This window comes from Artemia franciscana, chromosome 5 (assembly GCF_032884065.1).
Source record: "Artemia franciscana chromosome 5, ASM3288406v1, whole genome shotgun sequence".
Lineage (NCBI taxonomy): Eukaryota > Metazoa > Arthropoda > Branchiopoda > Anostraca > Artemiidae > Artemia > Artemia franciscana.
The window spans coordinates 36,597,430-36,625,367 of NC_088867.1; the positions used below are offsets into that span (position 1 = coordinate 36,597,430).

General features: G+C 35.3%; 1 protein-coding gene across 2 annotated transcripts in view; it reads left to right on the forward strand.

The window, feature by feature from the left end:
* The first annotated feature begins 943 nt into the window (after positions 1 to 943).
* Positions 944 to 27,938, forward strand: part of LOC136027353 (transcription termination factor 2-like) — a 37,493-nt gene continuing 10,498 nt past the window's right edge. Inside the window, exons 1-5 of one of the 2 annotated variants that reach the window (XM_065704512.1) lie at positions 944 to 1,055; positions 8,619 to 8,945; positions 10,940 to 11,116; positions 16,664 to 18,502; positions 24,544 to 24,814. In XM_065704512.1, the coding sequence (XP_065560584.1) occupies positions 8,663 to 8,945; positions 10,940 to 11,116; positions 16,664 to 18,502; positions 24,544 to 24,814 (2,570 nt within the window). In that variant the 5' untranslated portion in view covers positions 944 to 1,055; positions 8,619 to 8,662. The remainder of the gene's footprint in view (positions 1,056 to 8,618; positions 8,946 to 10,939; positions 11,117 to 16,663; positions 18,503 to 24,543; positions 24,815 to 27,938) is intronic. The other variant, XM_065704513.1, reaches the window with a different exon arrangement.

A 27,938-nucleotide genomic window follows, 5' to 3' on the forward strand; every position in this document is an offset into this window, starting at 1 on the left:
ACTATTTGGTAAAAGTCAAGGCAGTATAACTGTAGACATACAAGAAAAACGAAAGGAAATAATATATGAAGAATATACACATAACAGATATGTCTTAAGTTAAACTATGAAAACGAATGCGTCTAATACGTTTGTATTACATGACCAAAATTTATACATATTCTAATTTGATCATATTGTAGTTTAGCTCTGCTTTGACATATTATGACTCGTTTTTGGCTTCTTTCTGCGGGACTCAAAGTCACAATTGTGTCTGCGGTAACTTCATATTTTTTCATTCCAAATTTTCTCTGAATCGTGGAAGACAGATTTAACATTGCTAAACTATTCCTTGCATTTGTCTTCACTTTCTTTAGTACGCTGATAAGCCCTTCTGAAATTATATTTGAAATACTCTAGTCTGTAGGCCCATTCCTGAAAGTTTCATTTTCCTAACTTGATCCCTTCCAAGATAGTGAAAAGTAGCTAAAATAAAATTTTACCAAAACCCACTTATATTTAGGCTTAAAATTCAACCAAATTACAGGAGTTGGACTTTTCAAAGCTAAAACCAGAGAAAAGGAAAGTGGTAACTGAAATTTAAGGTAAAATGTTGTTGTCAAAATTTTAGTGGGTAAAGACCTGTCAAGAAGGCAATCTCCTCTCCAAGATAGCAAATGTAACTAAACTAGAATTTTATCGATTTGTCAGGTATAACTTTACTGAAAACCAGGATGTTGTTAAACAAGGAAAAACTATTTTAGTCATTATTTTGTCTGTAGTTGCTGTCTACTTAAACATACCTAAGTAGGCTAGATCTTACGTTTTTACATCTCTGTTGTCGTAAAAGTTGAAAAAAATTCATCTCTGTTTCATACGTAATTTTCTTACATTACGGAGTTCGTAATTTTCTTGAGTTTGACTGAGAGCCCTAAGGATAAGAGGGGTCTATGTCGGTCTAAAGAGAAAACGTAAGCGAAATTTTCGGTCTGAAAGGTCCATTAGTTAATTTTGGTATGGCTGATTGATGGACCGTATGGCAAAATAATTGAAATTCAAATAATATTATAGTGTAGGTCAGTAGGATGTGTTTTATGCCATGTCGAATCAGTATTGTGTCTTTAGGTCTTTAGAAAACATTGATAAGTTCAGTCATTCTGTAATCACCCTTGCTTTGTTAAATTTTCAAAGTTAGCAACTAGGCTATTCCTGGTTTTGCTAATTCGCCTAGCCTATTTAGAATTTTGCATGTGTGGTCTGTTTTTCTAAAGTTTGCTGGTTTTGGTGCAAAATTTCTTTTCTGAAGCAAACATTATGTAGAATAAATGAAACTAATAGGTTAATGAAACCTTTAGTTATGAATCCAGGCCTAAAATTTATCCTATTAAGCTGTTGCCAAGCTAAGCTACCATCTCTCCCTTTTCTTATTTTTAAGGCCTAGATGACTGCATAGTGTACATGAAAGGTCTTGCAAAATTCTAGGTAAATTTATGACAGTTCATATAACTGACTTACCAATAAAGTGAACATACCACTTGAAGCCTTTTTTATGTTCTTTATGAATATAATAACCACTTCTAGGGTAAGACAACTGGTACTCCATCACTTTGTTTACTCTTCACACTTTTTGACATTCAATATACTATAACTACTTTATTATACCACCTAGAAATTTGATTTTTTCACAGTTAAAATTGTCTCTGTTTTCTGAACAAGTAGGTCATTAATTTGAATAGTTTTGCTCATACAGTGCTATATATTTTTGAATTTAGCAAAAGCTATCAGTTCACCCAATACTTGGTCATATGTTTCTCCTATTGACAAAGATATTATACAATTATACACAATCTCAGTCAGAGCCTTGCTTTTTCTCAGTCACTTTCAAAAAACCTGTTTAGACATTCTTTGCTGAGATCTATGACTCAGATTCTTTGTCTTGTTATTAGACATTTTAATGTTTTGAAATTTTGTTATTTTAAATTGGATTTTCAGAGAGAAAATAGATCCAGGATTTTCTTTGGGGGGATGGGGGCATAATAGATGCTTTGATAAACTTGTGAACAAAGAAATACTCACAATTCAAAGGGAACCTTGACAATTATGCATCATAGGTAGTTAGTGGAAATGGTATAAAGTGCTAATGAGTTTGGCCTTTATTTTAATATAACCAGTTATAATATAAACCAGTCAAACTGCTCAATGCATCAGCTCTTTGTTTCAATACATATTAATTTTTAAAAGGTTAAATATTTTTGGATAAATTTAAGAAAAATGTTATTTTAAATTTGATTTTCATAGAGAAAATAGTGAATTCAGGATTTTTTTTTGGGGGGGGGGGTGCATAATAGGCTGCTTGGATAAACTTGCAATTAGATAAACAAAGCAAGGTACTACTCAAAGAAATAGTAGAAATGGTTGCAAATTTAATCTAAAATCTGGTGAGGGATAAAGTTCAAATAAATCTGTTGAAAGTAAAATGGTATAAAAATGTTGATACAAAAAATTAATGACAAAGCTATTACACAATAATACATATTCTTGTCCTGTCAGTCCCACTGTTATCTTGGCTATGACTCAGACTCTTTGTCTCATTATTAGACATTTTAATGTCTTGAAATTTGCTATTTTAAATTGGATTTTCAAAGAAAATAGTGGATTGAGGATTTTCTTTGGAGGGGGGGGGCACATAATAGGTTGCTTGGATAAATTTGCAAACAAAGAAATACCTGCTAATTTAAAGGGAACCTTGACAATTATGTGTTATAGGTAGGTAGTGGTAATGGTCTAAAGTGCTAAAGAGTTTGGCCTTTATTTTAATGTTTAATGATGAGCAGAGGAGGTGATATGACATATAATGCAGAGCTTTAATTGGATGAAAATAGGCTGTTAAGTGGCCACCATTTCCTCACAATAATCCAAAACATAAATTAATAATTTTTGTACTTCTCATACATTTACTTTCTATTATACAAATCCCCTAAAAAACAACTAGGCTATGTTGTAAAAGCTACCCCTCTTTGCAAAAACAAGAGCTAAGAGCTCATATGGCACTTGTGACAAGGCAAGAAGAGCCAAGAGCTCATATAGTATGAGCTCTAACAAAATTCTAAGAATCAGTAGATTGATTTAAAAGGAAAATCAGAGGCTTAATGCTGGTCAGGATTTAAAATAAAAGCTCTGAGTCATGATGTCCTTCTAAATATCAAAATTCATTAAAATCCAATCACCCACTTGTAAGTTATAAATACCTAATTTTTTCTCTCCTTTTAGCCCCCAGATGGTTGAATCTGGGAAAATGACTTTATCAAGTCAATTTGTGCAGCTCCCTGACACACCTACTAATTTTCATTGTCCTAGCACATCCAGAAGCACCAAACTCGCCAAATCACTGAACCCCCCCCCCCAACTCCCCCAAGGAGAGCAAATCCAGTACAGTTACATCAATCATGTATCAAGGACATTTGCTTATTCTATCCACCAAGCTTCATCCTGATTCCTCCACTCCAAGTGTTTTCCAAGATTTCCCCCTCCAACTCCCCCCAATGTCAAAAGATCTGGTTGGGATTTGAAATAAGAGCTCTGAGACATGAATTCCTTCTAAATATCAAATTTCATTAAGATTTGATCACCTATTTGTAAGATAAAAATACCCCAATTTTCACGTTTTCCAAGAATTCTGGTTTCCCCATCCAACTCCCCCCAATGTCACAGGATCTAGTCGAAATTTAAAATTAGAGCTTTAAAGCACAAGATTCTTCTAAATATCAAATTTCATTAAGATCTGGTCACCCTTTCATAAGTTACAAATACCTCATTTTTCCAACCCCCCCCCCCCCAACTCCATCAAAGAGAGCAGATCTGGTCCAGCTATGTCAGTCATGTATCTTAGACAGGTTTTTATTCTTCCCATCCAGTTTCATTGTGATCTCTCCACTTTAAGTATTTTTTAAGATTTCTGCCCTCCCCCCCAATGATGCTGGATCTGGTTGAGATTTAAATTAAGATATTTGAGTTACGAGGTCCTTCTAAATATGAAGTTTCATGAAGATCCAATCACTCCTTCATAAGTTAAAAATATGTCATTTTTTCTAATTTCTCAGAATTAACCCCCCCCCCCCAATAGAGTGGATCCGTTCCAATTATGTAAATCACATATCTAAGACTAATGGCCCTAGCCATCTTAAACCTCCTTTCATTACAGCCATAGAAAGCTGGATGCTATCTCAAAATTGGATTGAACCATTCTGATAAAAAAAAATTCTAGCTGTGAATTCCTTCCAGAATTTTTTTGCATAGGCTAGGATTACAGCTCAAAAATAGCCTACTCCTTTAGCATACTTATATTTGAAGAAAAATCTGTTTTTGCTTAAGTTGTGATCCTTTTTAAGATCACAAAGGATCCCAACGTGCAGCAAATATTTTTGGGAAATCTCCCCCCCCCTGACCTCCAGTGAAAATATTCTCCCACAAAGATTTTCTCAACTGAAATTTTTATTAAGAACTTAAATGTTTGGGTGGTTCTTTTTCAAATCGTCACATAGCCTACTGCAAATTCAAATTTAAGCACTTTTTATCCTAACCTAACCTTATTACAAATAATTTTAGCACTGAGAAAATATTGCATTATTTTTTTTGAAAACAATTGAAAAAGATGGCACTTAGAAAACATAGCATTATTTTGTGGAAAACAAGCAATAATTCATACTTTAATTGAAAATTTGTCATTTTTTAGAGCTCAAAAAGTGCTGAAATTTGAACTTGCTGCAAAATTTTTATATGTTCATAAAGAACATAAAGAAAAAAAGGCATCAAGTGGTATGTTCACTTTATTGGTAAGTCACTTACATGAAGTGTCATAATTTATTGAAAATTTGTCATTTTTAAGAGCTCGAAATGTGCTTAAATTTGAATTTATGGTAGAAGCAATTATTATATTCATAAAGAACATAAAAAAGGCATTAAGTGGTATATTCACTGTATTGGTAAGCCAGTTACATGAACTGTCATAATTTTACCAAATTCTAGTTTAGCTACCTTTTGCTATCTTGGAAAAGGGATTAGCTTTGTGAAACTTTCAGTAATGAATCCAGGGCCAAAAAAATACTGTGAGATATATTGCCAAGCTTCTATGTTAACCCTCTTCTAACTTCTAAATCTTAGAAATTTTGCCTACTTGACTGGTCTACAGGCAACCAATTGAAATTTTGGCAAAACAATATTCTACCTTAATTTACAGTTACCAGTTTCTTTTTCTTCAGTTATAGTTCTGAAAATGTAATTCTTATTTTTGAGTAGAACTTTAAGTCATATCAATAGTTTTTTGCAAATGTAGGAAATGTGTTTGCAGATATTTGTACCCTCATAAATTAGGATTGAGCAAAGTTTTGAAGCTGAAAGTAGTTTTATTGTGCTTCATTTTAGCAAAAGATCTATTTTGGAAGGTTTTACTTTTAGGACACAAAGATTTTAAAGGTCATCAAAGGTCAGGGCTCTCTAGATAGAGGAATAGATGTAGGTACTTCAAAATACCTTCAAACATCACATCTTTGAATATGGGCTCTTTTTTGAGCCCAATAATAATTCTCTGGACTCTTTTTTGAATGGATTCTATTTTTTATGATTCATCATGGGATATGTCAGGATACCAAACTGGACAATTATATTACATGCAGGCAGACAAAGGAAGTATAGATCCTTGAAGAATGGGATGGGGGGACACTAAATCTTTTCAGAAGCATATAGAGAGACGTAGATGCATTAGCTCTATGGACCATATCTTTAACATAGATATCCCACTTACCACTTACCAAGCCTTACCAAACACTTTAACATCAGCTACATCAGATTTTCCTATTTGAGCCCCAAGCTGCCTTGTAGCAGCTTAAAACTGTGTTTTAAAGATTTAAAACACACTCAGTTTGAGTTTGGTTTGAGGTCTGGTTGTTCAATTCTAGCCCAGGTAAGTTATAGATGATGACAGATGAAGATTTATTATTTTGTTTGATTATGTCCATTTCCTCCTGTACTTTTTGCAATTCCTCTTTGTAGGAGTCCATTTTTTTCTCAAGAGACAAATTACTTGAGACAAAACAAATTACTTTATCCAGAACTACTTTAACTTTGTGCATAAACAATGAGTATTCAGTCTGAGTAATATTTTCAAGTTCAGTCTGACTTAGCTTTACTTTTGAAAGTTCTTTTGTGATGTTACTTTTGACTAAAGTGCTGATCGAGTTGCATGTAGATGCTATCTTATTTCTAAGAGCTTCCGTTTCAACCATTATTTCAGGCTGTAAACTGAGAGTTACTGCGGTCTGTTTGTACCAATACAGATTGCTATCAAGATATGCTATAGCATGTTTTATGATGTTTGTTTGCAGCAGAAGCCAGAGTCAATTATGGGAAATTTGATCTTCTGAGGTGATTTTTTAAAGAAAATACTTGGAAAGAAACATTTTCAACAGAAGTACCTAAAATAGATATTTTTCAGTTCAAGTCTGACTTAGCTTTACGTTTGAAAGTTCTTTTGTGATGTAACTTGTGATGTTAAGTTCAGTCTGACTTAGCTTTACTTTTGAAAGTTCTTTTGTGATGTTACTTTTGACTAAAGTGCTGATGGAGTTGCATGTAGATGGTACCTTGTTTCTAAGAGGTTCCGTTTCAACCATTATTTCAGGTTGTAAACTGAGAGTTACTGCGGTCTGTTTGTACCAATACAGATTGCTATCAAGATATGCTATAGCATGTTTTATATAGCATGTTTTATGATGTTTGTTTGCAGCAGAAGCCAGAGTCAATTATGGGAAATTTGATCTTCTGAGGTGATTTTTCAAAGAAAATACTTGGGAAGAAACATTTTCAACAGAAGTACCCAAAATAGATATTTTTCAAATCATAAGGGGTGATAAAATATAGGGGTAAGATTTCTAAAACAGAAGGAGTGATATCATACAATGAAAAAATAACTTGCAGTCTATTGAATACAAACAAGGTGATTATTCAATGAAAATGCTTGAAAAAAAAGTATTTTTCAGCAGAAGTATAAAAAAAGTATTTTTCAAGACCAAAGTGCCAAAAATGTAAGGTTACCAAATATAGAGGTAATATTCCTAGAACATAAGGAGTGATATCATATAATGAAAAAATAACATGCATTCTATCACATACATGCTGTTGTTTTAAGAAGTAAATTTGGCTTTTTAGAGAAAAGTTCTCAGTGGAAAAACTTGAAAAAGAGATATTTTTTCAGTGAAAAAACAAAAAGAAACATTTTTTTTAACCCAAGGGGATCTTTTTTCTTTTTTGAGCTCCTTGAGGTTACCCTTTAAAAATCATCTTCAACATTAATAATAGTGTTTGCACACACTTCTGTAATAATCTCCTCTCTTTTTTCTTTTTTGAGCTCCTTGAGGTGACCCTTTGAAAATCATCTTCAGCATTAATAGTGGTGTTTACACACACTTCTGTAATAATTCCTTCTAAATCTGTTGAAATATCAAATGAAGTTGACCTTTAAAGCTTAATAATTGTTGGAGCAGGATTAGAGGAAGGTTCTGTGGAAGCTTTTGGTAAAGTTCTTAGCATTAGTGCCTATTTGAACATGCTTTTACAAGAAAAAAAAAAGAAATACAGATCAATTTACCTCCATGTCTTTTGCACATAACAACAAATTGACAGAAACCCACTATTGGGAAGTGACGTGCAGAGACTGCAGCATTTATTAGCTGAATTTGAGCTTGGCCTTGCAGCACATGGTTATAGGGATAAATTTTAAATTTCCAGTATGGAGGGATAATGTCTAGGGGACAGAAGTTGTAGTGCTGCTGCTGGGAGTCTTAAATTTTTAAATGATGTTGAATTGTATCTCTGGAGCACTCCATTTCAATAGTTTGGATGACTCTTCTTTTTTATTACAGTCCAGCAAGAGTAAAGGCTGGATAAAATCTATGGATTTGTTATTGTATCTGTGTGTTTGTAATTGTCAATACAGTTTTATTAGTCTATGTTTCAATAAGTAACTTTGTGCAATAAATTTTTTAGTAAACAATGTTCTAGCCTTATAGGCTTTTGAAGGAACAGCAGCAGCATAGCTAGCCGTGATACAGCAGTGGTGAGGCTGCTATTTTGTCCTTGCAAGGTATAAAAAAAGAAAACTATCAAGTTTCAGTTCAAAAAATTCATATAAGAACTTAAAATATGAGATCTGATACATGAAACAAGCGCATATTTTTGCCTGCATCTCTTTATTGTGTTTGTTTTGGCTTTTGTTTCAATTTATTTTAGGAAGGAGATAGAACTTACAAAGAGGGCTTTCTTAAAATATTTTTTGGCCTGTGTTTTTTAGATTGTCTCTATCCTGTTTGTGTTTATGCATACGTGATTTTATCTTGCATGTGATAAAGGGAATTTACTGTATCTCTTCCATGGCTGCAGTTATGTAATATCACTGAGGCTTCCTCCAGATAAAAAAGGAAAAATCAAGCTCTTGTAATATAAACAAAGTTCCAGCCCTCTCATCTTTTTTAGACATTAGTTCTCGTTTTTTTTCAGTATTTTGTTGCTGCTCCTTTTAGGTTTGCTTTCTTTTTCAAGTTGTTAAAATGTGAATTAATGCTAATTTACTATCTTTATCTTTCTAGTCAATAATTCTGACATTTGCTAAATTTTGGATTCTGCTTTCGAAATGCTCGCCCCAAACAGTGATGATGAGCAATCTGAAGTCTATGAAACATCACTGATTGGCATATCTGAATCAAATCAACCATCTATTGCCTCTGTGGGATCGTCAGGAGTTGAAGTCCCTGAAAGTGACGAAGAAGTTGTTTCACAAAGAGAGACAACTGAGGATGTCTGGAAGACTCCAAGAAACAACACACGTCCTAGTTTCAACTCTGATTCTGACTCAGATGAAGAAATATTTCGTTGGAAGAAACCAACTAGAAAAGCTCTTTCCTACGAATCTTCAGGTAAAAGTCCTTCTGAGGTTACGTCTGGATGAAAAAAAGGTACTTGTTAATTAAATGGAACACAGTCAAGAACTATGCTCTGTAAGATCTGACAAAAACCGGTTTGTCTCTATGCAATCAGTTATGACTTGTTTATTTTGAGAGAGTTATGACTTGTTTATTACAATGTGGGTATATTTCAATTAAATATTTAATATATAGAGGTGTTTATGGGTTATGTATTTAATATAATGCATTCTGCATGACCTACTCTCCATAGTTCTTTTTCATAGTTTCCATAATTTTGTTTCTAGAGTGTTACATCATCATCAGATTTTGGTATATTTCATTAGGATTAACCTAGCTTGACCTATTGGGTGTGTTCTGCATACTTAGCAAGTACCAAAAAAATTCCCATGTTAAGATTTGCTTACCTGAAGAAACCAGTTGAATTACTTTTTTGACTTAAATTGGTCAGAATTTTTAAATAGATCTGCAAACTTTTATAGTGAATGTAATAAAAAAAATAAGAGACACAAGAATAATCTAAGTAATGTTTATGTGTGCAAATGTGGCATTTTGAATTAGGTATGAGGCTATTAAATGTTGATCACCAACTTTTTCCTGGTCTTATACTAAAAATTGGGTTTACATAAGTATTTCTATCTTATTCCAAGGTCAACTTAAATTGCTGTCTGTTAAGTTACTGATGGATTTGCTGTAAAAAGGAGCTTAATAACGTGGCTTTTTTTGATTGATCAATCATCCTACTAACTGAGTCTAATATTAAATCCTATTTCAGTTAGTTTTAATAGCCATTTATGCAAATGAGTGTTGGTGTATTATCCTCCTAAATTAGGAACACATTTTTCTGGTTAAACCCTCTCATAATCGTCTTGTCTGGTGACAGAGCCAAATAATTGGTTTCTCAAAAGTAAAACTAATTATTGTTGGTTATATGTCATTTGTAATTATATTTTTAAAATAAACATATTCTACAAATTATACTTCTAAATCGTATAATTTAACAGTTATATTATAAAATGCAATGTGATGTTTTTTTTTTTTTTGTTTTTTTTTTGTACTCACTTTTACATTCGTCTAATTGTTGGCTTATGTTGGTACTTTACCTTTGGTGTCTGGTTTTGCTCCAGTTTTGCAGGGCATAATCAGTGGCGTCGTTGGGGGGATAAGGGGTGCAGTTGCCCCCTCCCTCCCAAATAATTTGGAAAAAAGCTATAATTTATTAAGTAGCTTTGAAATTGTTGCTCGTTTCAAGTGTTAAATTTGATCTTTATTTCGAGCTTATAGTTTATTTAAGCCATGCTTATTTTTAACATAAGCAAAATGGAAAATCAGCGGCCCCTTGCACTTCATAATTTGTTCCACATTGATATTTTTCCAAATATACTGCCTTTGAAACATCATCACCAAGTAAAAATGTGAGCCTAGTTAATGGCACAACTGAAAAATGTTTTATGCTTTCTGTTTCACCAGATTTGCTCAGGTCAATTTTTCCCCTGATATTTATGGTGCTTTACTTCCTAAAATCTATCAGTTCAAGATTAGACTCTCTTGTTTTAAACCTTTCAAAGTAGAAATGAATACACCCTCTACATCTGCAAATGGGACAGAAATTGAATCATTGAAGGATAAGAAGGTAGATATACAGTGAATTTAATTTCCTTAATGAAAAATAAATCGTTGAAAAAGAAAATAAGAATTAGTACTTTTTATAATGATATTCGCACTATAACTAGATAGGACAAATTGGTTGTAGTTTGGTCGTGGAATTTGGTAGAGGGGGAACCGCTTCAGTAATCCTTTAATTGCTTTAATTTTTATTTCCAGTATTTGATTCCTGATATCGCTATACAAAAACCAGAATTCAACTGTTGAATTTTCATTTGATCACACCAAAGAATTATGGAACTAAATTAATATTTTACCAATCAGATTTTAAATGAAAGGGTTAAGGGTTTATAAATGACCTTATCTCTCTCTCTGGTTTTCAGACGATGAAACAGATACCATTACACTTAAAGCCAACACTAGAAGCGGATTTAGTTCTATTGGAAACAAGCAAAGTATTGGAAGTACTTCTGAATCGACGTTGAAGTTGCAACCAAACGCAACTTATATGGAAAAAGAAAATAGTATTCCACGCAATAATATACCGTTAGACGAATCCGGTAAGTAGTCTGTTAAGAACAAAATCTGGCACAGTTTTCTCTTAAAAAAAGATTAGCTATTTCAACTGAACTGAGATTTAACACCAGTTTCAAGTTCTTATTTTTTGGTAAAGTTTTTGTTTCCGTTGTAAGCTATCAAAACGTGACTGGGAAGATCGATTTTATGTTCAGTCTGACACGAGAGGAATATATGATGAACTAAAAAATGTAAATTTCGTGAGGTTTCATGAAACTGTACCCTCCTTCAACTCAACCTTTCGTATGCTTTGCGATCGCCCCTCATCGATACCTTATTCTTCACGCTGAAGTTTTAAGTACTTTTCAAATATCTTCTTATTCTAGTTAAATGGCCCTTGTGTTTCAAGAGCTGTTCTTAAAAAATGGGGCAAACAGTTAAATTTTTGCATATACATGCTAAATGTATGTTGCTCCTTTCTTTCACTTGATAAGGCATGTTTTTCTATTTAATTTTCAGTCGTTTTTAAAATAATGCTGGTAATTCTGGCTCTTTCTCCGTGAAAAAATCTCTCCCCTTATGGGAAACTCCTTTATAGAAAATTTTTCCCATGTAAAAAAACCCCCCCCTCTAATAAAATTCCATCCGGACAATTCCATCCTCGCTGAAAATTTTTCTCGCCCCCATAAAATTTCTTGCGAACGACTCCACCTGACCACCTGAAAAATTCACCTTAGCATACTTTCATTTGATTTAAAGACTTTAATTTATAATCGTTTTTGCAATCACTCCGGAAATCTTCCCTTCTGTGGATTTTTTTCCCGGAAAGCCACCCCCCCCCTTCAGTGGAGAATTCCTTCCGCGGAAGATTCCCCGTGGAAAAATTTCTCCTACAGAAAGTTCTCCAGTGGAGCATTCATCCCGCGGGAGCATTCACTCCCCCACCAACTGAAAAACTCCCTAGGCAATTCCAAATCATTGAAAATTTCCACCAGAACATATTCACATGCAAAATTGAGTCGGCAAAAAGAAAATAAGACAAATAAAAAGAAATTTCGTGTAGGAATTCTGTCAAATCTCCCCAATGTAAAAATTTCCTCCGTAAAGTTTACCCCCTGGAAACTTTCTTCCCATGGAAGATCCTTCCCGTGGAAATCCACCCCCTTCACAAAATCCCCCCCCCCTCCGAAAAATGTCAGTATACTTCCCAATAACAAACACTGTACATAAACAATGGGCAACATTCGTAACCTACAGGACTTTCCCAAGGGGCCGTGTAGGGTCATGTTATCCCCACAGGGATATTTATCGGATCTTTCGGCTATACCAAACAAAATGGTTATACCAAAATTTTGATTAGACGACTTCGGGGAAAAGGTGGCATGGAGGGTAGTTACCCTCCAATCTTATCGGTCGCTTCAAAAGGCCTCTCTTGCGCCCGAGGGAAAATCTTGATTTAGACCCCCCCCCCCTTTCTCTGCCCCATCAAATTTTCAGGCCAAATTTTCATTAACAATGAAAATTAATTAATTAATTTTTTAATTAATTATCTAAATTATTTAACTGTTATTATTTTTTAATTTATTTTATCATGTTTTAGTACTGTCTTAATTATTTTCATTTATTAATTGCGCCCCTGCTTTATTTTAATACAAAAATTAAAATAATTACAAAATAGTTATAACCATTAGATTATTTATTTGAAATTTTGTGCCATAAAATTTTCTATGTCCGGGGCAAGTTCCCCTCTCTACCTCCACCCCCCTAAAGCCACCAATGTTTACATGCATGCCATTTCCTGGCTTTGCTGGCGTGTAATCGTTAAATATCATTTCCAAATTGATCAGATTCTCAAAAACCTCACCTATTAAAGAGTAGCTAGTTTGTGTAATAAAATACAGTGTAAATAATAGTATGTAGTGTGCATGATTTATGTATTTTTTATATAGTACATGATTATATGGTTAACATAAAGAGTAAACTATATTAATATATATAGTAGATATTTTTGTATTTTAGTATAAAAAGCAGTATGTGGTAGACATAAAAAAATATACTAGCTTTTCTAGCGTAAAGCCGTGAGATGTCATGCTGGAATTTATTAGGTTCTCCAACACCTCGCCTATCTGAAACTACCTGAAAGTTGTCGGGAATGCTGTTCTTGTTTTTTTGTGTCCCATATTTTTTGGCCCAAAATTGTTTTTATTTGAATACTTTACATGTTTGACTTTTCTTTTTATTTAAATTTTCTATGAATTACGTATCCTTTTTCAACAGTTAAATAAGGCTCATAAAGCTGTTTAATAGTTTAGTATGAATAAATCCCTTCAATAAAACGCTAAAGTTCAATATTTGTTATGTTCAAACTTATGCGCAAATTCACAAATGTTTTGCGGTGAGGTAGCAGAAGCATAATCAAGAGGAGAAAGGCGTCAGACCTGTTTCCTCCTGAAATCTTAGATACTTATTCTTTCCATATATTTTATATATGATTGATTTATGGATATCATTATTCCCCCCTCCCCCCAAAGAAATGATTGTTCAGTTTTGAAAATATTTTTCGTGCTAAAATGTGTTTCACCCTATGTATGTGAGAGAAACTCATACAAGCAAAAGACAGCATTTTAAGATAAGCCGGGGTGGTCTGCGGACCCTTCACAACTTTTTAATGGTAGTGCACAACCTGCTGTTTTAAGAATAAGTAAAAAGACATCTTAGCCATTGTATATGCCAAGCCCCCTGCCCCTGTTTTCAAGTTTTACTTTGTTAATATGATTCATAATTGGCCATCATGTTTTTTAAAAGATAATTTGGGCACCAATTTGTAAAAGAGTAAATTACATTCCATGGAATAATGGGTGCTAGCTCCAATATTTTTCACCATCTACTGGAAAGGAAAGAAAAAACAAATAAGATTTTTGAATACAATGAATATCATAATTCTATGATGCTGAATAAATCTTAGAAAAGCAGATTAAAAATTTTGGATAAAATTGATATCATAATTGCCTTTATGTGGAAATTTCCATGGGTTGGGTACTTAGGCTTGACGCTATCAGTTGGGGATTTTAGCTTCAGTTGACAATATTCCTTCCCACGATAGGAATTGTGCTACTCTTCACATATGGTTATCAATCTCATGTACAGAAGAAGACTAGGTTCTGCTGTAATAGGACTACTTTCGTTTTGGAAGGTCTAATTTCTCTTTTTACAGATGGCATGGAAGACTTTAGTATATTCATTCAATGATCTTTAAAGTCGTGTTGCAAATATAATAGACTTTAAATTCGAGATGTGTCTCCGTGCTCAATTTCTGCGATCATGTGAAAACAATCAACTTGTCGTTACGTGGAGGGGTGGCATACAAATAAGCTTATATATTGTAGGAATATGTGTTTCTCTGACAGAAATGAATAGCCCAATCGTATAAGCTACAAACTTTAAACTTATGAAATATTCGTGAAACCGTGAGAACGTTTTCACAAATAAAGAAGAATAACCAAGAATAAAGTTATGCCTTTAACTATTTCCCTGGATGTATTTAGTTGCACTATGACTGGGTTTTATTGTGGATTAATTTAAAAAAAAACTTTTCCCACAAAATGAGTTTTTCAAAGGAAAATAAAGAACTCCATTAAACCAAAAATGATCAAAAATAAAATCAAATAATCTATCAAGCGTAAAACTACAACAAGTTAGCATCGATAAATAAATGAAACCCAAATCGAACAGAAATTACGACAAATAACCGAGTCAAATCCAAAACTAACAGAAAGTAACATGAATAGAGCTCAAAACCTTCATGCCTTCCCAAGGCCAGAACATGATTTGCACTTCGTCGAAAAAAATGAATATTAAATGTTTTCACTTTTATAACTTTAGTGAATCAAATATTATTAACATCTTAGTTAATAAATATCAGCATATGTATATTAAACTGACAATGCACATTCATTTGTATTTTTTCAGTAAAGTGCAAATTATGATCTGGCCTTGGGAAGGCCAGTGAAATGTATTAGTGTTAGTAGTGGCATGCATATATTACCTTTTTGTCAATTTGTCTTCCCCTTTAAGTATTCTCCGAAAGATTCAGCTTCATACCCAAGTCAATTCTTGATATATGCCCTTTTGGCAATTTGCATGAGCTTAGTGTGTTCTGATTTAGTTCAAGTTCCCCCCTAATATTCTGTCAAATTTTTACCTTTATACGTTTAGCTTTTATTGTACTAGTATTGTAATAGTAGTGGTAGTAAAAGGAATAGTAGTAGCGGTAATAGTGTATAATTATTAGTAGTAAAAGCAGTAGCAGCAGTTTTAATAGCAGTAGTAACATGTACATTTTGCCATTTGGTCAACTGAACATCCCACTCATGATGCCCTTGAAGTTTCCTCTTGGTATGACAAGCCGTTCGACAAATATGGCTGATACGCCCGTGTCAGCACACATAGTATGTTTTGATGTAGTTCAAATTTCTCCTCGACGTTTCCTCAGATATTTTTTTTTCAATATCCTCAGCCTTAGTAGTACTCGCTGTAGAAGTATTAACTTTAGTGAAAATATATTAGTTGTGGTAGCAGTAGGAGCAGCAGTAGTTTTAGTAGTAATAGCGCGCAAACATTACTCTTTTGATCAATTGATCATCTCCCTTATCATTTCCTGAAAATCCCAAATTAATATACTCAGTCATTCCTATAACATGTTATAATTTATTTCAACGCTCTCTGAAAGAATACTCTCTCAGAGAATACTCTCTGAAAGAGTCATCTTAATGCACCTCGTATTTTGGGAAAGTAGAAGTCAAACATGCACACCTTTTCTCAATAATATATACTATATATAAACAATGAACAAATTGCATATCTTGCAGTTCTTGTCCTGAGGTCTCACGGGGGGGGGGGGGGGGGTTACATCGCCAAACACATAATTACTGACCTTTTCAACAATGCTGAAAAAAAATGTTGTCTCAAAACTTTGTTTGGATGTTTGTTATGGAAAATGATGGGATGTTTTTTTTTTGGGGGGGGGGTGGTTTCTCTCAAAATCACTGACTCCTAAAAAGGGCACTATAACTTCCAATTTAAAATTAAATGATATTCTTCTGAATTTAATACAGTTCAGTTCAGTTCATTCGGGTTTATTAAAAAAAAATTTATAACAGTCATAACATACTTGATCTCTCATCTCTATGCAAAAACTGCATGCCGAGTCTCATATCACCTCAAAAATAAATATGCACTATGGCTCTCCCTCCACTTCTCGATACAACCATGGCCCCTACCAAAAAATTTCCTTACAAGTCCCCACCTCTTCATCCAGGAGCAAACCACTCCAACCCCCACAAAAAAACTCAATAATAGCTAAAATCACTTTTCTAATTGGATTCTTTATTCAAATTAAACTAATTCAAAACTGTTCCTATTTTAGTGGTTGTTTTAAATAGCCATTTTATCATCAGCCTTAAATTCGAGTCGACAGCCTAGTAACCGAGCATTGTGTTCTAAATGCTGCAAAAGGTAGTGTTTTAATCTTTGTCGTTTCCGTTTCCATCTCTTTGTCGTTTCAGATAGGTAATTTTTTTCTTTTTTATAAGGTGAAAGAGAAAAGTCTTCGGTTGGCTCGTGCTCTTCAGGTTCTATCGAATCTCCTGGAAGCGTTGGATCTTCCAATAGAGGGAGTGATAGAGGAACAAACAAATTTAAAGATTCTGGTAAAGATTCTAGTTCTGATGCAAGTAGTCATGAAATGCAAAATAACCAATCCAGAGCCCAAGGAAAGAAGTTGAAAGATATTGATATTCAAACATTAAAGAAACAACTGGAAATTCGACGGAGTATGCTGAAAAAAGCTGAAAGCATGCCTGACAAAGGTCAAAAACTGAAAAGAGACATTGATAAAATTGTTATGATGCTTAAATCTGCTGAGCTTAAGAACGACAATTTGTCCAATTTAGAACCTTCTGGATCTGAAACACAAACAGAAACTCCTACTGCTCGGTCCGATACGGATACCCTAAGAAATTTTTCTGAAAGAGGGGTAAAGCTAGAAAAACTGGCAATTGAGATGCGGAGACAAGTGAGTCCTGTTGAAGGCACTTCTCAATCTCAATCCGATATTATGGCTCTAAAGAAACAACTATCGATAAAGGAGAGCTTACTGAAGAAACGATGGGAGCTTCCAGATGGTGGAGATAAGCTAGAAAAGCAAATAATCGAGATTAGAAAACAACTCGGTCTTCCCGTATCAACCTCATCTCCATCTTCATATGACAACATGAGTCCAAGTCAGCTACGAGAAAGCATACGGATCAAAGAAAAACTGTATGGCGACGTTGGACATTCGCTCCCGGATAAAGGTGAGAAGATAAGATTGGCAATTGAGAAAATGAAAGAAAAACTTGTTGAAGCTGAGAAGAATTGGCCACAATCACCAACAGAAATAAACAGCCCTCCTCAAGCCCAAGAAAAAACTAGGACGGTTTTAGCGGATACCCTCATACAACAGCAGCAGCAGCGTTATTATAATGCTGCCTTAGCGTCACAAAATCAGGGTTTTTACGGGCATGGTAAACTCACTGCTGCCGATAGACGTGAAGTTAAATCAGTAACTATTGATTCAATCAAAACATTGCATAAATCTATTGCTAATTGTCCCAAGGAATCTGAAGAACTTGATGGACCGCAATGCTTAAATGTCACACTAATGAAGCATCAGCGGCAAGCTCTGAAGTGGCTTATATGGAGAGAAACCCAAGTTCCTTCTGGTGGAATACTGGCTGATGACATGGGGCTTGGAAAAACGTTAACTATGATATCTCTTGCACTTAAATTGAAGGAAAATCAAGAGAATTGTGCAGAACCCAAATGGCTAAGCAAGGATAAAAGTATAATTTCGTCAAACGCTACTCTGATAATATGTCCAGCAACATTAATAAGCCAATGGGAGAGTGAATTATCTCGCCGACTTAAAAGCAATAGTGTTTCTTTTTACATTTTTCATGGAAATGCTAGAAATATAAAACCTAGAAATTTAGCGCGGTATGATTTTGTAATTACTAGCTACCAAACAGCTGCAAATGATATTCCTCTCCCCCCGAAGAAAGGAAAACAAAGTGAAATGGGTGCTGCAAGTGATGAAGAAGATGTCCCTTTGAAAAGCTCTATTCTTCTGACTGTAGCTTGGGAAAGAGTAATATTAGACGAAGCTCATACTATAAGGAATCCTATAACAAACGCTGCGAGGGCCGTTTGTAGGCTTAGAGCAATACACCGTTGGGCTGTAACTGGGACCCCTGTACACAACAAAGAGCTCGACTTGTATTCCTTGCTAAGATTTCTGCGGTTCAGTCCCTTTGATGAGAGGCAAGTTTGGAGGAGTTGGGTCGACAACAAATCTGCTCAAGGCCGTGAAAGACTGAACTTGATTATTAAAGGTATGCTTTCTTGTAATATTAAAGGATATTCAGCGTAAACAGCTATTAATCTTTAGTGAGTCTAGCTTCTTTCGCAAATACCCTGGAAATTTTCTGGTCATCCATTTTTAAAGATAATTTCTTGAACCACATTGGCCTGCCGTAATATATAGAAAAAAAAACGATAAAAAAGCCAAAGGAAAATACTGAAAAACAAAGCAACTATTTTGGGAAGACGTTGGCCTCTCTTCTATAGCACGAACACAAAAAAAAAATTCAAGGAAAATGTAAAAAAAAACATGAAAAGACAAAAAGCAAAACAATGTGGAGAGTCAATGTGAAGAAATAAACAAATAAAATCCAATAAAAAATCAATATTAAAAGATGAATAAAAGCCAAAATTAGAAGAATTAAAACCAAATACCTAACTACCAAAGTATTTGATTTTAGTTCTTCTAATTTTGGATTTTATTGAATTTTTTTCGTCTTTTAATTTTGGTTTTTATTCGTTTTTTTTTTCACGTTGACTATCCGTGTTATTTTGGTTTTCTTTATCCTTTCACATTTTTTGGCATTTTCCTTGGAAAGTTTTTGGTTCGTACTGAAGAGGAGAGGCGATTGTCCTCCCGAAATATTCGTCTTGTTTTTCAGTACTTCCCTTTGACCTTAATTAACCCCCATTTTTTATCGTTTTTTTTTTCTTTATACCATCCATTTTCTTTACTTATGTTGCCGATCCTTGAGCGAATCGCAAATACAAAGCAAAACAAGAGCTAAGAGCTCATATGGCACTTGTGACAAGGCAAGAAGAGCTAAGAGCCAAGAGCTCATATGGTAGGAACTCTAACAAAATTCAAAGAACCAATAGATTGATTTAAAAGGAAAATCAGAGGCTTAATGCTGGTCCTGATTTAAAATAAGAGCTCTGAGTCACGATGTCCTTCTAAATATCAAAATTCATTAAGATCCTATCACCCACTCGTAAGTTATAAATACCTCATTTTTTCTAATTTTTCCTCTCCCTTTAGCCCCCCCCCCCAGATGGTCGAATCTGGGAAAACGACTTTATCAAGTCAATTTGTGCAGCTCCCTGACACGCCTACCAATTTTCATCGTCTTAGCACGTCCAGAAGCACCAAACTCGCCAAGGCACTGAACCCCTCCCCCAACTCCTCCAAAAGAGAGCGAATCCAATACGGTTACGGCAATCACGTATCTACGACATTTGCTTATTCTATCCACCAAGCTTCAGCCCGATTCCTCCACTCTAAGCGTTTTCCAAGATTTCCGATTTCCCCCTCCAACTCCCCCAATGTCAACAGATCTGGTGGGGATTTGAAGTAAGAGCTCTGAGACATGAATTCCTTCTAAATATCAAATTTCATTAAGATCCGGTCACCCGTTCTTAAGTTTTTCCTCAGTTTTTCTAATTCTTCCAAATTAACACCCCCCCCCCCCAGTTCCACCAAAGAGAACGGATCCGTTCCAGTTATGTCAATCACGTATCTAGAATTTGTGCTTATTCTTCCCATCAAGTTTCATCCCGATCTCTCCACTGTTAGCGTTTTCCAAGATTTCTGTTTCCCTCCTCCAACCCCCGTGTCCCCGGATCCAATTCGAGCCAAAAATGGAGCATCTGAGACATAGGATCCTTCTATATATCAAGTTTCATTAAGATCTGATCACCTATTTGTAAGATAAAAATACCCCAATTTTCACGTTTTCTAAGAATTCCGGTTTCCCTCTCCAACTCCCCCCAATGTCACAGGATCTGGTCGGAATTTAAAATAAGAGCTTTAAAGCACAAGATCCTTCTAAATATCAAATTTCATTAAGATCTGGTCACCCGTTCGTAAGCTACAAATACCTCATTTTTCCGAATTACCCTCCCCCCAACTCCACCAAAGAGAGTGGATCCGGTCCGGTTATGTCAGTCACGTATCTTAGACTTGTTTTTATTCTTCCCATCCAGTTTCACCCTGATCCCTCCGCTTTAAGTATTTTCTAATATTTCCGGTCCCCCCCAACTGCCCCCCAAGGTCGCTGGATTCGGTTGAGACTTAAAATAAGAGATCTGAGTTACGAGGTCCTTCTAAATATGAAGTTTCGTGAAGATCCGATCACTCCTTCGTAAGTTACAAATACGTCATTTTTTCTAATTTTTCAGAATTAACCACCCACCCCCAATCGATCGGATGCGTTCTAAGTATGTCAATCACGTATCTAGGACTTCTGCTTATTTTTCCCACCAAGTTTCATCCCGATCCCTCCACTCTAAGCGTTTTCCAAGATCTTAGGCTCCCCCCAATATCACCGGATCTGGTCGGGATTTAGAATAAGAGCTCTGAGACACGGTATCCTTCCAAACTTTAAATTTCATTAAGATCCGATCACTCCTTCGTAAGTTAAAAATACCTCATTTTTTCTAATTTTTCAGAATTAACCCTCCCCCCCCTCCAGCCCCCCAAACAGAGTAGATTGGTTCCGGTTATGTCAGTCACGTATCTAGGACTTTTGCTTATTTTCCCCATCAAGTTTCATCCCGATCCCTCCACTCTAAGCGTTTTCCAAGCTTTTAGGTTTCCCCCCAATGTCATCAGATCTGGTCGGGATTTAAAATAAGAGCTCTGAGACACGATATCATTCCAAACATCAAATTTCATTAAGATCCCATCACCTGCTCATAAGTTAAAAATACTTCATTTTTCTATTTTTACCGAATTAACCGGCCCCCCACCCCACCCCACCCCCAGATGGTCAAATCAGGAAAACGACCATTTCTAATTTAATATGGTCCGGTCCCTGATACGCTTGTCAAATTTCATCGTCCTAGCTTACGTGAAAGTGCCTAAAGTAGCAAAACCGGGACCGACAGACCGACAGAATTTGTGATTGCTATATGTCACTTGATTAATACCAAGTGCCATAAAAACAAACTAGTTATGACAGTAAAGTACGAAATAAGACCTTTGCTATCAATCTGAATTTAAAGGCCTTTGATTTAGCCTTGAAAAGGGATAGCGAACACTCAACCCAGTGAAGCTATACAAGTTCTTGGTGTATATTCACAGCCATAGATATCCTTCGTAAATAACCATTTTGTTTCGACTTAATGAAGAAGAAACAAGAAAATTAAACTGTTTTTTTTTTTCTCTATCAACATGTTTTATATTTTCCGTTTTTATGGTACTTGGTATTAACCAAGTGACATATAGCAATCGCAAATTCTGTCGGTCTGTCTGTTGGTCCCGGTTTTGCTACTTTAGGCACTTCCAGGTAAGCTAGGACGATGAAATTTGGCAAGCGTATCAGGGACTGAACCAGATTAAATTAGAAATAGTCGTTTTCCCAATTTGACCATCTAGGGGGGAGTGGGGCGGGGCTGGTTAATTCGGAAAAAATAGAAAAAATGAAGTATTTTTAACTTATGAGCGGGTGACTGGATCTTAATGAAATTTGATGTTTGGAATTATATTGTGTCTCAGAGCTCTTATTTGAATCCCGACCGGATCTGATGACATTGGGGGGAGTTGGAGGGGGGAAACCTAAAATCTCGGAAAACACTTAGAGTGGAGGGATCGGGATGAAACTTGATGGGAAAAATAAGCACAAGTCCCAGATACATGATTGACATAATCGGAACGGATCCGTTCTCTTTGGGGTAGTTGGGGGAGGGAGTAATTCTGAAAAATAGAAAAAATGAGGTATTTTTAACTTACGAACGGGTGATCGGATCTCAATGAAATTTGATGTTTAGAAGGATATCGTGTCTCAGAGCTCTTATTTTAAATACCGACCGGATCTGGTGACATTGGGGGGGGGGGGGGGTTTGGGAGGGGGAAACCTAAAACTTGGAAAACACTTAGAGTGGAGGGATCGGGATGAAACTTGGTTGGAAAAATAAGCACAGGTCCTAGATACATGATTGACATAACCGGAACGGATCCGCTCTCTTTGGGGTAGTTGGGGGAGGGGTTAACTCTGAAAAATTAGAAAAAATGAGGTATTTTTAACTTACGAACGGGTGATCGGATCTCAATGAAATTTGATATTTAGAAGGATATCGTGTCTCAAAGCTCTTATTTTAAATCCTGACCGGATCTGGTGACATTGGGGGAAGTTTGGGGTGGGGAAACCTAAAATCAAGGAAAACGCTTAGATTGGAGGGATCGGGATGAAACTTGGTCGGAAAAATAAGCAGAAGTCTTACATACGTGATTTACATAATTGGAACGGATCTGCTCTATTGGGGGGGGGGTTAATTCTGAAAAATAAGAAAAAATTACGTATTTTTAACTCACGAAGGAGTGATCGGGTCTTCATGAAACTTCATATTTAGAAGGACCTCGTAACTCAGATCTCTTATTTTAAATTTCAACCGGATCAAGCGTAATTGGGGGGGGCAGTTGGGGGGACCGGAAATCTTAGAAAATACTTAAATTGGTGAGATCAGGATGAAACTGGATGGGAAGAATAGAAACCTGTCTAAGATACGTGACTGACATAACCGGACCGGACCTGCTCTCTTTGGTGGAATTGGGGGGGGGTAATTTTGAAAATTGAGGTATTTATAACTTACGAAAGGGTGACCAGATCTTAATGAAATTTGATATTTAGAAGGATCTTGTGCTTTAAAGTTCTAATTTTAAATTCCGGTATTTTTATCTGACGAATAGATGATCGAATCTTAATGAAATTTGATTTTTAGAAGGAATTCATGTCTCAGAGCTCTTATTTCAAATCCCGACCAGATATTTTGACATTGGGGGAAGCTGGAGGGTGAAATCTTGGAAAAACACTTGGAGTGGAGGAATCGGGATGAAGCTTGGTGAATAGAATAAACAAATGTCCTTGATACGTGATTGACAGAATCCTACTGGATTCGCTCTCTTTGGGGGAGTTGGGGGGAGGGGTTCAGTGATTTGGCGAGTTTGGTGCTTCTGGACGTGCTAGGACGATGAAAATTTGTAGACGTGTCAGGGAGCTGCACAATTTGACTTGATAAAGTCGTTTTCCCAGATTCGACCATCTGGGGGGCTAAAGGGAGAGGAAAAATGAGAAAAATTAGGTATTTATAACTTACGAGTGGGTGATCGGATCTTAGTGAATTTTGATATTTAGAAGGACTTCGTGACTCAGAGCTCTTATTTTAAATCCTGACCGGCATTAAGCCTCTTACTTTCCTTTTTAAATCAATCTATTGATTCATAGAATTTTGTTAGAGCTCGTACCATATGATCTCTTGGCTCTTAGCTCTTCTCGCCTCGTCACAAGTGCCATATGAGCTCTTAGTTCTTGTTCGCTTTAACATTGTTTAGTTAAAAGAAAAAGAAGTTTCTCATATAAAGGAAGTAAAGTTAAGCATTATAGAGGGAAGTTTCACTTACAGTATTTTATTTAAATAACCTTTTATAGTTGCATACATGTCTGATCAAAGGAGGAGATTTTCAAGAAGGAGAGAGATTGAAAACGTAAAAGAGTACATTTAATGTCCGAAACATTAATTTTTTCTTGAGGTTTACTCTATTGAACTTTAAAGGGGAAGAGCGTTCATTTTTTGAGCCTATTTCTCCTTAGAGTATTTTCTCCTTCAAGAAATTTGTGTCGTGGCTAAAAACTGGTGCATGTCAGATAAAGTAAGTTTTTAATACACTTAACCTTTGTATAAGAATATTGCCCAATGAGAATAAGAATGAGAATGAGAATTGTATAAGAATAGAGTCCAATCCGTAGGTCCTCAGAAACTTAATTTGACTTTGACATGACATATAATAGGTCACTTTACTGATTTGTCTCTGGTTTTCTTCGTCTTTTTTTCTTTTCTTTTTCTAAGATGACTTATCAAGGATAAGCGACTTTTTTACCTTTAGCTTTTGTAAGTTATATTTAAATTATATGTATAATTAGGTTTCATTTTGATTTTACTGCTTTGGTTTGAAAGACAAGGTAATGTCCATACGATAGCTTGCCGTACACTGCGAATAGGCAGGAGACTGACCACCATTGCAATCAATCTCGTACTCTCCCACTAAATTATCCAAAATTTTTCTCTTGTCTTTTAGCTCTTATGCTTCGCAGAACAAAGGAGATACTTTGTGGAGCCAGTGGAAACGAGGATTCTCGACTTCCTGATAAAGAAGCTATTCTTCACGAAATAAAGCTGGAAGGGGATGAGCTTCAAGTATACGAAAAGCTCTTTGCCATGTCTCGAGAAGCAATGATATCCTATATGACTGGTAAAGAAGACGGGGTAAGCCGAAGAGAAGTTCTTGGAGCTAATGCTGGAGATAATGGTGCTGTCAAAACTGCCACTCTCTTTACAATGCTTTTAAGGTAATCTTCTTTGTATCCTAGCTATGCTGTTGGGATCGCTGCTATTTCCTGTTATAGCTGGTAACTTTGATGAGAAATGTGCCATAAATCTGCTTCAAATCTTTCACCGAATCTCTGATAAAGTCCAAGAACTTACCTTTCTTTTCTGCGCAATTCTCTCTGGCATGGCTTTTACCAGTCCAACCCCCTCCCTCCCGGTGTTACCAATTTAAGCGGTCTCGAGTGGAACGTATACGTTTAAGATATATTTAACCCCGCTAATAGACCACCTCATTTAACTTTCTGAGCAAGTTCAAGCGCCTTCGAGCAAATTCTCTCTGCATTTACCATCTTCAATCAGATCACGTCCCGCTCTTTACGCTATAATTTGAGTCTTTTTCTCAACTCTACTTTTTGAAACAGTAAAAGACTTTAGCGTAAAGAGCGGGGCGTTGAGGAGGGAACAGTTCCTTTTAGGATGGTAAATCTTTTAGGATGGTAAAGCATTCGGTTTTTAGGAATGAAGAATATTAAAATTTAACCTGTTTATAGAGGATAAAAGAGGAATATTAAAGAGGATTAAGTGTAAGAACGGTAACACCGCCTCTCCATGGTACCCTGTTTTTCCAATCGAAGCATTGAAATGAAATTGATGCAGAAGCGTTCTTTTAAGGGTTGTGTATAATGAGGCTAAATTTCAATATTCTTCATTTCCAAAAACTGAATGTTTTATCATCCTAAAAGATAGATGAGGAGGAAGTATTTGCCTGAGTTTAAATAGTATTTCTTGACAAGTTCCCGTTCGCCGCTGATTTTCTTAACCTTACAGTTCTGATAATACCGGTCCTCCTCATTCCGTATCTCAGAAATCCTAATATTTTTGGCAGTTTGCGCTCTGCAGTAAAATACCAAAAGGCTTTCCCCTTTCGCTCCTTACTTTTAGTTCCATCCTCCCAATTCATCTCTCTCTCTCTCTCTCTCTCTTTCTTTCTTTCTTTCTTTCTTTCTCTTGATCTTACTACTTCTACCTCTTTTCATCTTTTTCCCTGTTTTCCCCTCTTTATTTTGTGATTTGCCACTGTTCTGTTATTATATAGGGCTCCTTATTTGTTGATTAGCCTAAATTTTAACATATTTGTCTTAAAATGAGAAATAAAATAAAAAACAAGTTTTTTTAACCGTGAGTAAGGAGCGACATTAAAAGTTAAAACGAACAGAAATTATCCCATATATGAAAGTGGTTGTCCCCTCCTCAACGACCCGCTCTTTATGCTAAAGTTCGACTCTTTCTTACAACTCTACTCTTCAAAACAATAAAAAACATTAGCGTAAAGAGCGAAAAACAACTCTTCTCTTTAAAACAATAAAAAACTTTAGCGCAAAGAGCGTTGAGGAGTGGTCAGCCCCTTTCATTTGCGGGATAATGTCTGTTCGTTCTAAGTTTTAATGTCGCTCCTTGCAGTTAAAAAAAAAAACTTGCTTTTTTATTTAATTTACGAGCGTTTTTGAATTAATGCATGTTTTGATTTTGGCTCACCGCACATGAATAATTAAAAAGAGATTGGTGTATTAATTTTTTTTTTTTTTTTGCTCTCATAGTTTTGATCGGACGATTTCGATAAAAAAAGGGGTGGGGTAGGAGGCCTAGTTGCCCTCCAATTTTTTGCTACTTAACATTCTCTTCCAGCCTTAGGCTCTTTGGTAGACAATTCACGCCCGCAGTCTCGTAAAACACAGAAACAATGATTCTTGTTGAGTACACCAACCGACTTTCAGACATTACCCACCAAAAATTTGTAATTTCATAACAACAAGAAAGTGAGCTGGGTCTGAATATTTCCTTAAAACATTTAGGTGAATATGGATTCACACATGGGTAAATAGAAATAGCTAGTTTATATTCTTTCAACTTATAAACTTGCCAAAAACGAACAACTTTGTTTTGTAAAATCTGAAATCTTTTAATACTTAACATAAAAGAACTACTCCACAGCAAACGGCCGTAAGACAAATACAGTCTAGTAAGAGAATGGTATAAGATATCTACGATTCTTGGGGGACGCTGATTTTTTACCCTTATTAGAATACACAAATCTCTCGTCACTTTTGATGTTGCAGCATCATAATGTAGTTTCCATGTTCAAGTTACAATCATGGTAAAACCTAAATACTTTATTTTAGAAAATTTATTTAAAACTAAGCTATTCATATAAATATTATTTTCTGAGACATAAGGGGTTCATCCAGGGAACCAGTTCATCCAGGGCTCTATTAGCCTTTTTAATCAAAAGATTCACACTGGATGATGTCAGTGAAAATGTAGTGTCACCAGCAAATGACGTGCGGTAGGTAGTTCCCAGGGACATGAATAGGGGGCTTATCACTTAAACTTGTGGAATTCCACATCGGACACTAGAAGAAGAGGATTTAAAGAAGATTTTGGGGGATCCTTTTAAAACTAATCTAAAGAGCTTGCCCTAAGAAACTTTTGGCTTAGAAATGCAATTTTTCTAGTGTTTTAGGCTAATTTCTTTTTTTTAAGAAGGGGGCGATTGAAAACTTGTTTTGTCTCTTCGTGCCAGAAAAGTAAAGGAGCATTGAAAGGCACTTTTACTTATGTATTACCGAGTCATTTTGAGCAACATTGTAAATTCAGAAACTCCTTGCCCATCGTCATTATGCTTGGCAAAATGTCCCATGCATAAATAAGTTAACTTTTTTTCTTCTACCCTATATAAGCATTTCGTGTTTGATATTCCTGCATGTGAAAATACTACACTTTTTTTGCCACTAAACTAATAAATGAATATTATATTATCCTATTATGTCTGTTGTATCTGTTGTTTGTTTTTAAATGTGACTCTTAAGTTTGAATTAGGCCCAACTTGGCTAGTAATTGCCATTTTTTGAAAATAAATCTCTGATCATACTATTTGTACATATTCTTAAATTAAGAAGATTTTTTTAATTCTGTATTATGGTGAACTTAGTTATTGCTAAAATTACTACGAAATCATCTAAACTCGATTGTTCAAGTTTCACTCTTCTTTCAATGATTAAGTATTTAGTTGGATAAATTTTCCATAAGTATTGTGATTAAACTAAAATTAAAGAATTTTAATTAGCTCTTGACGCTACTCATATA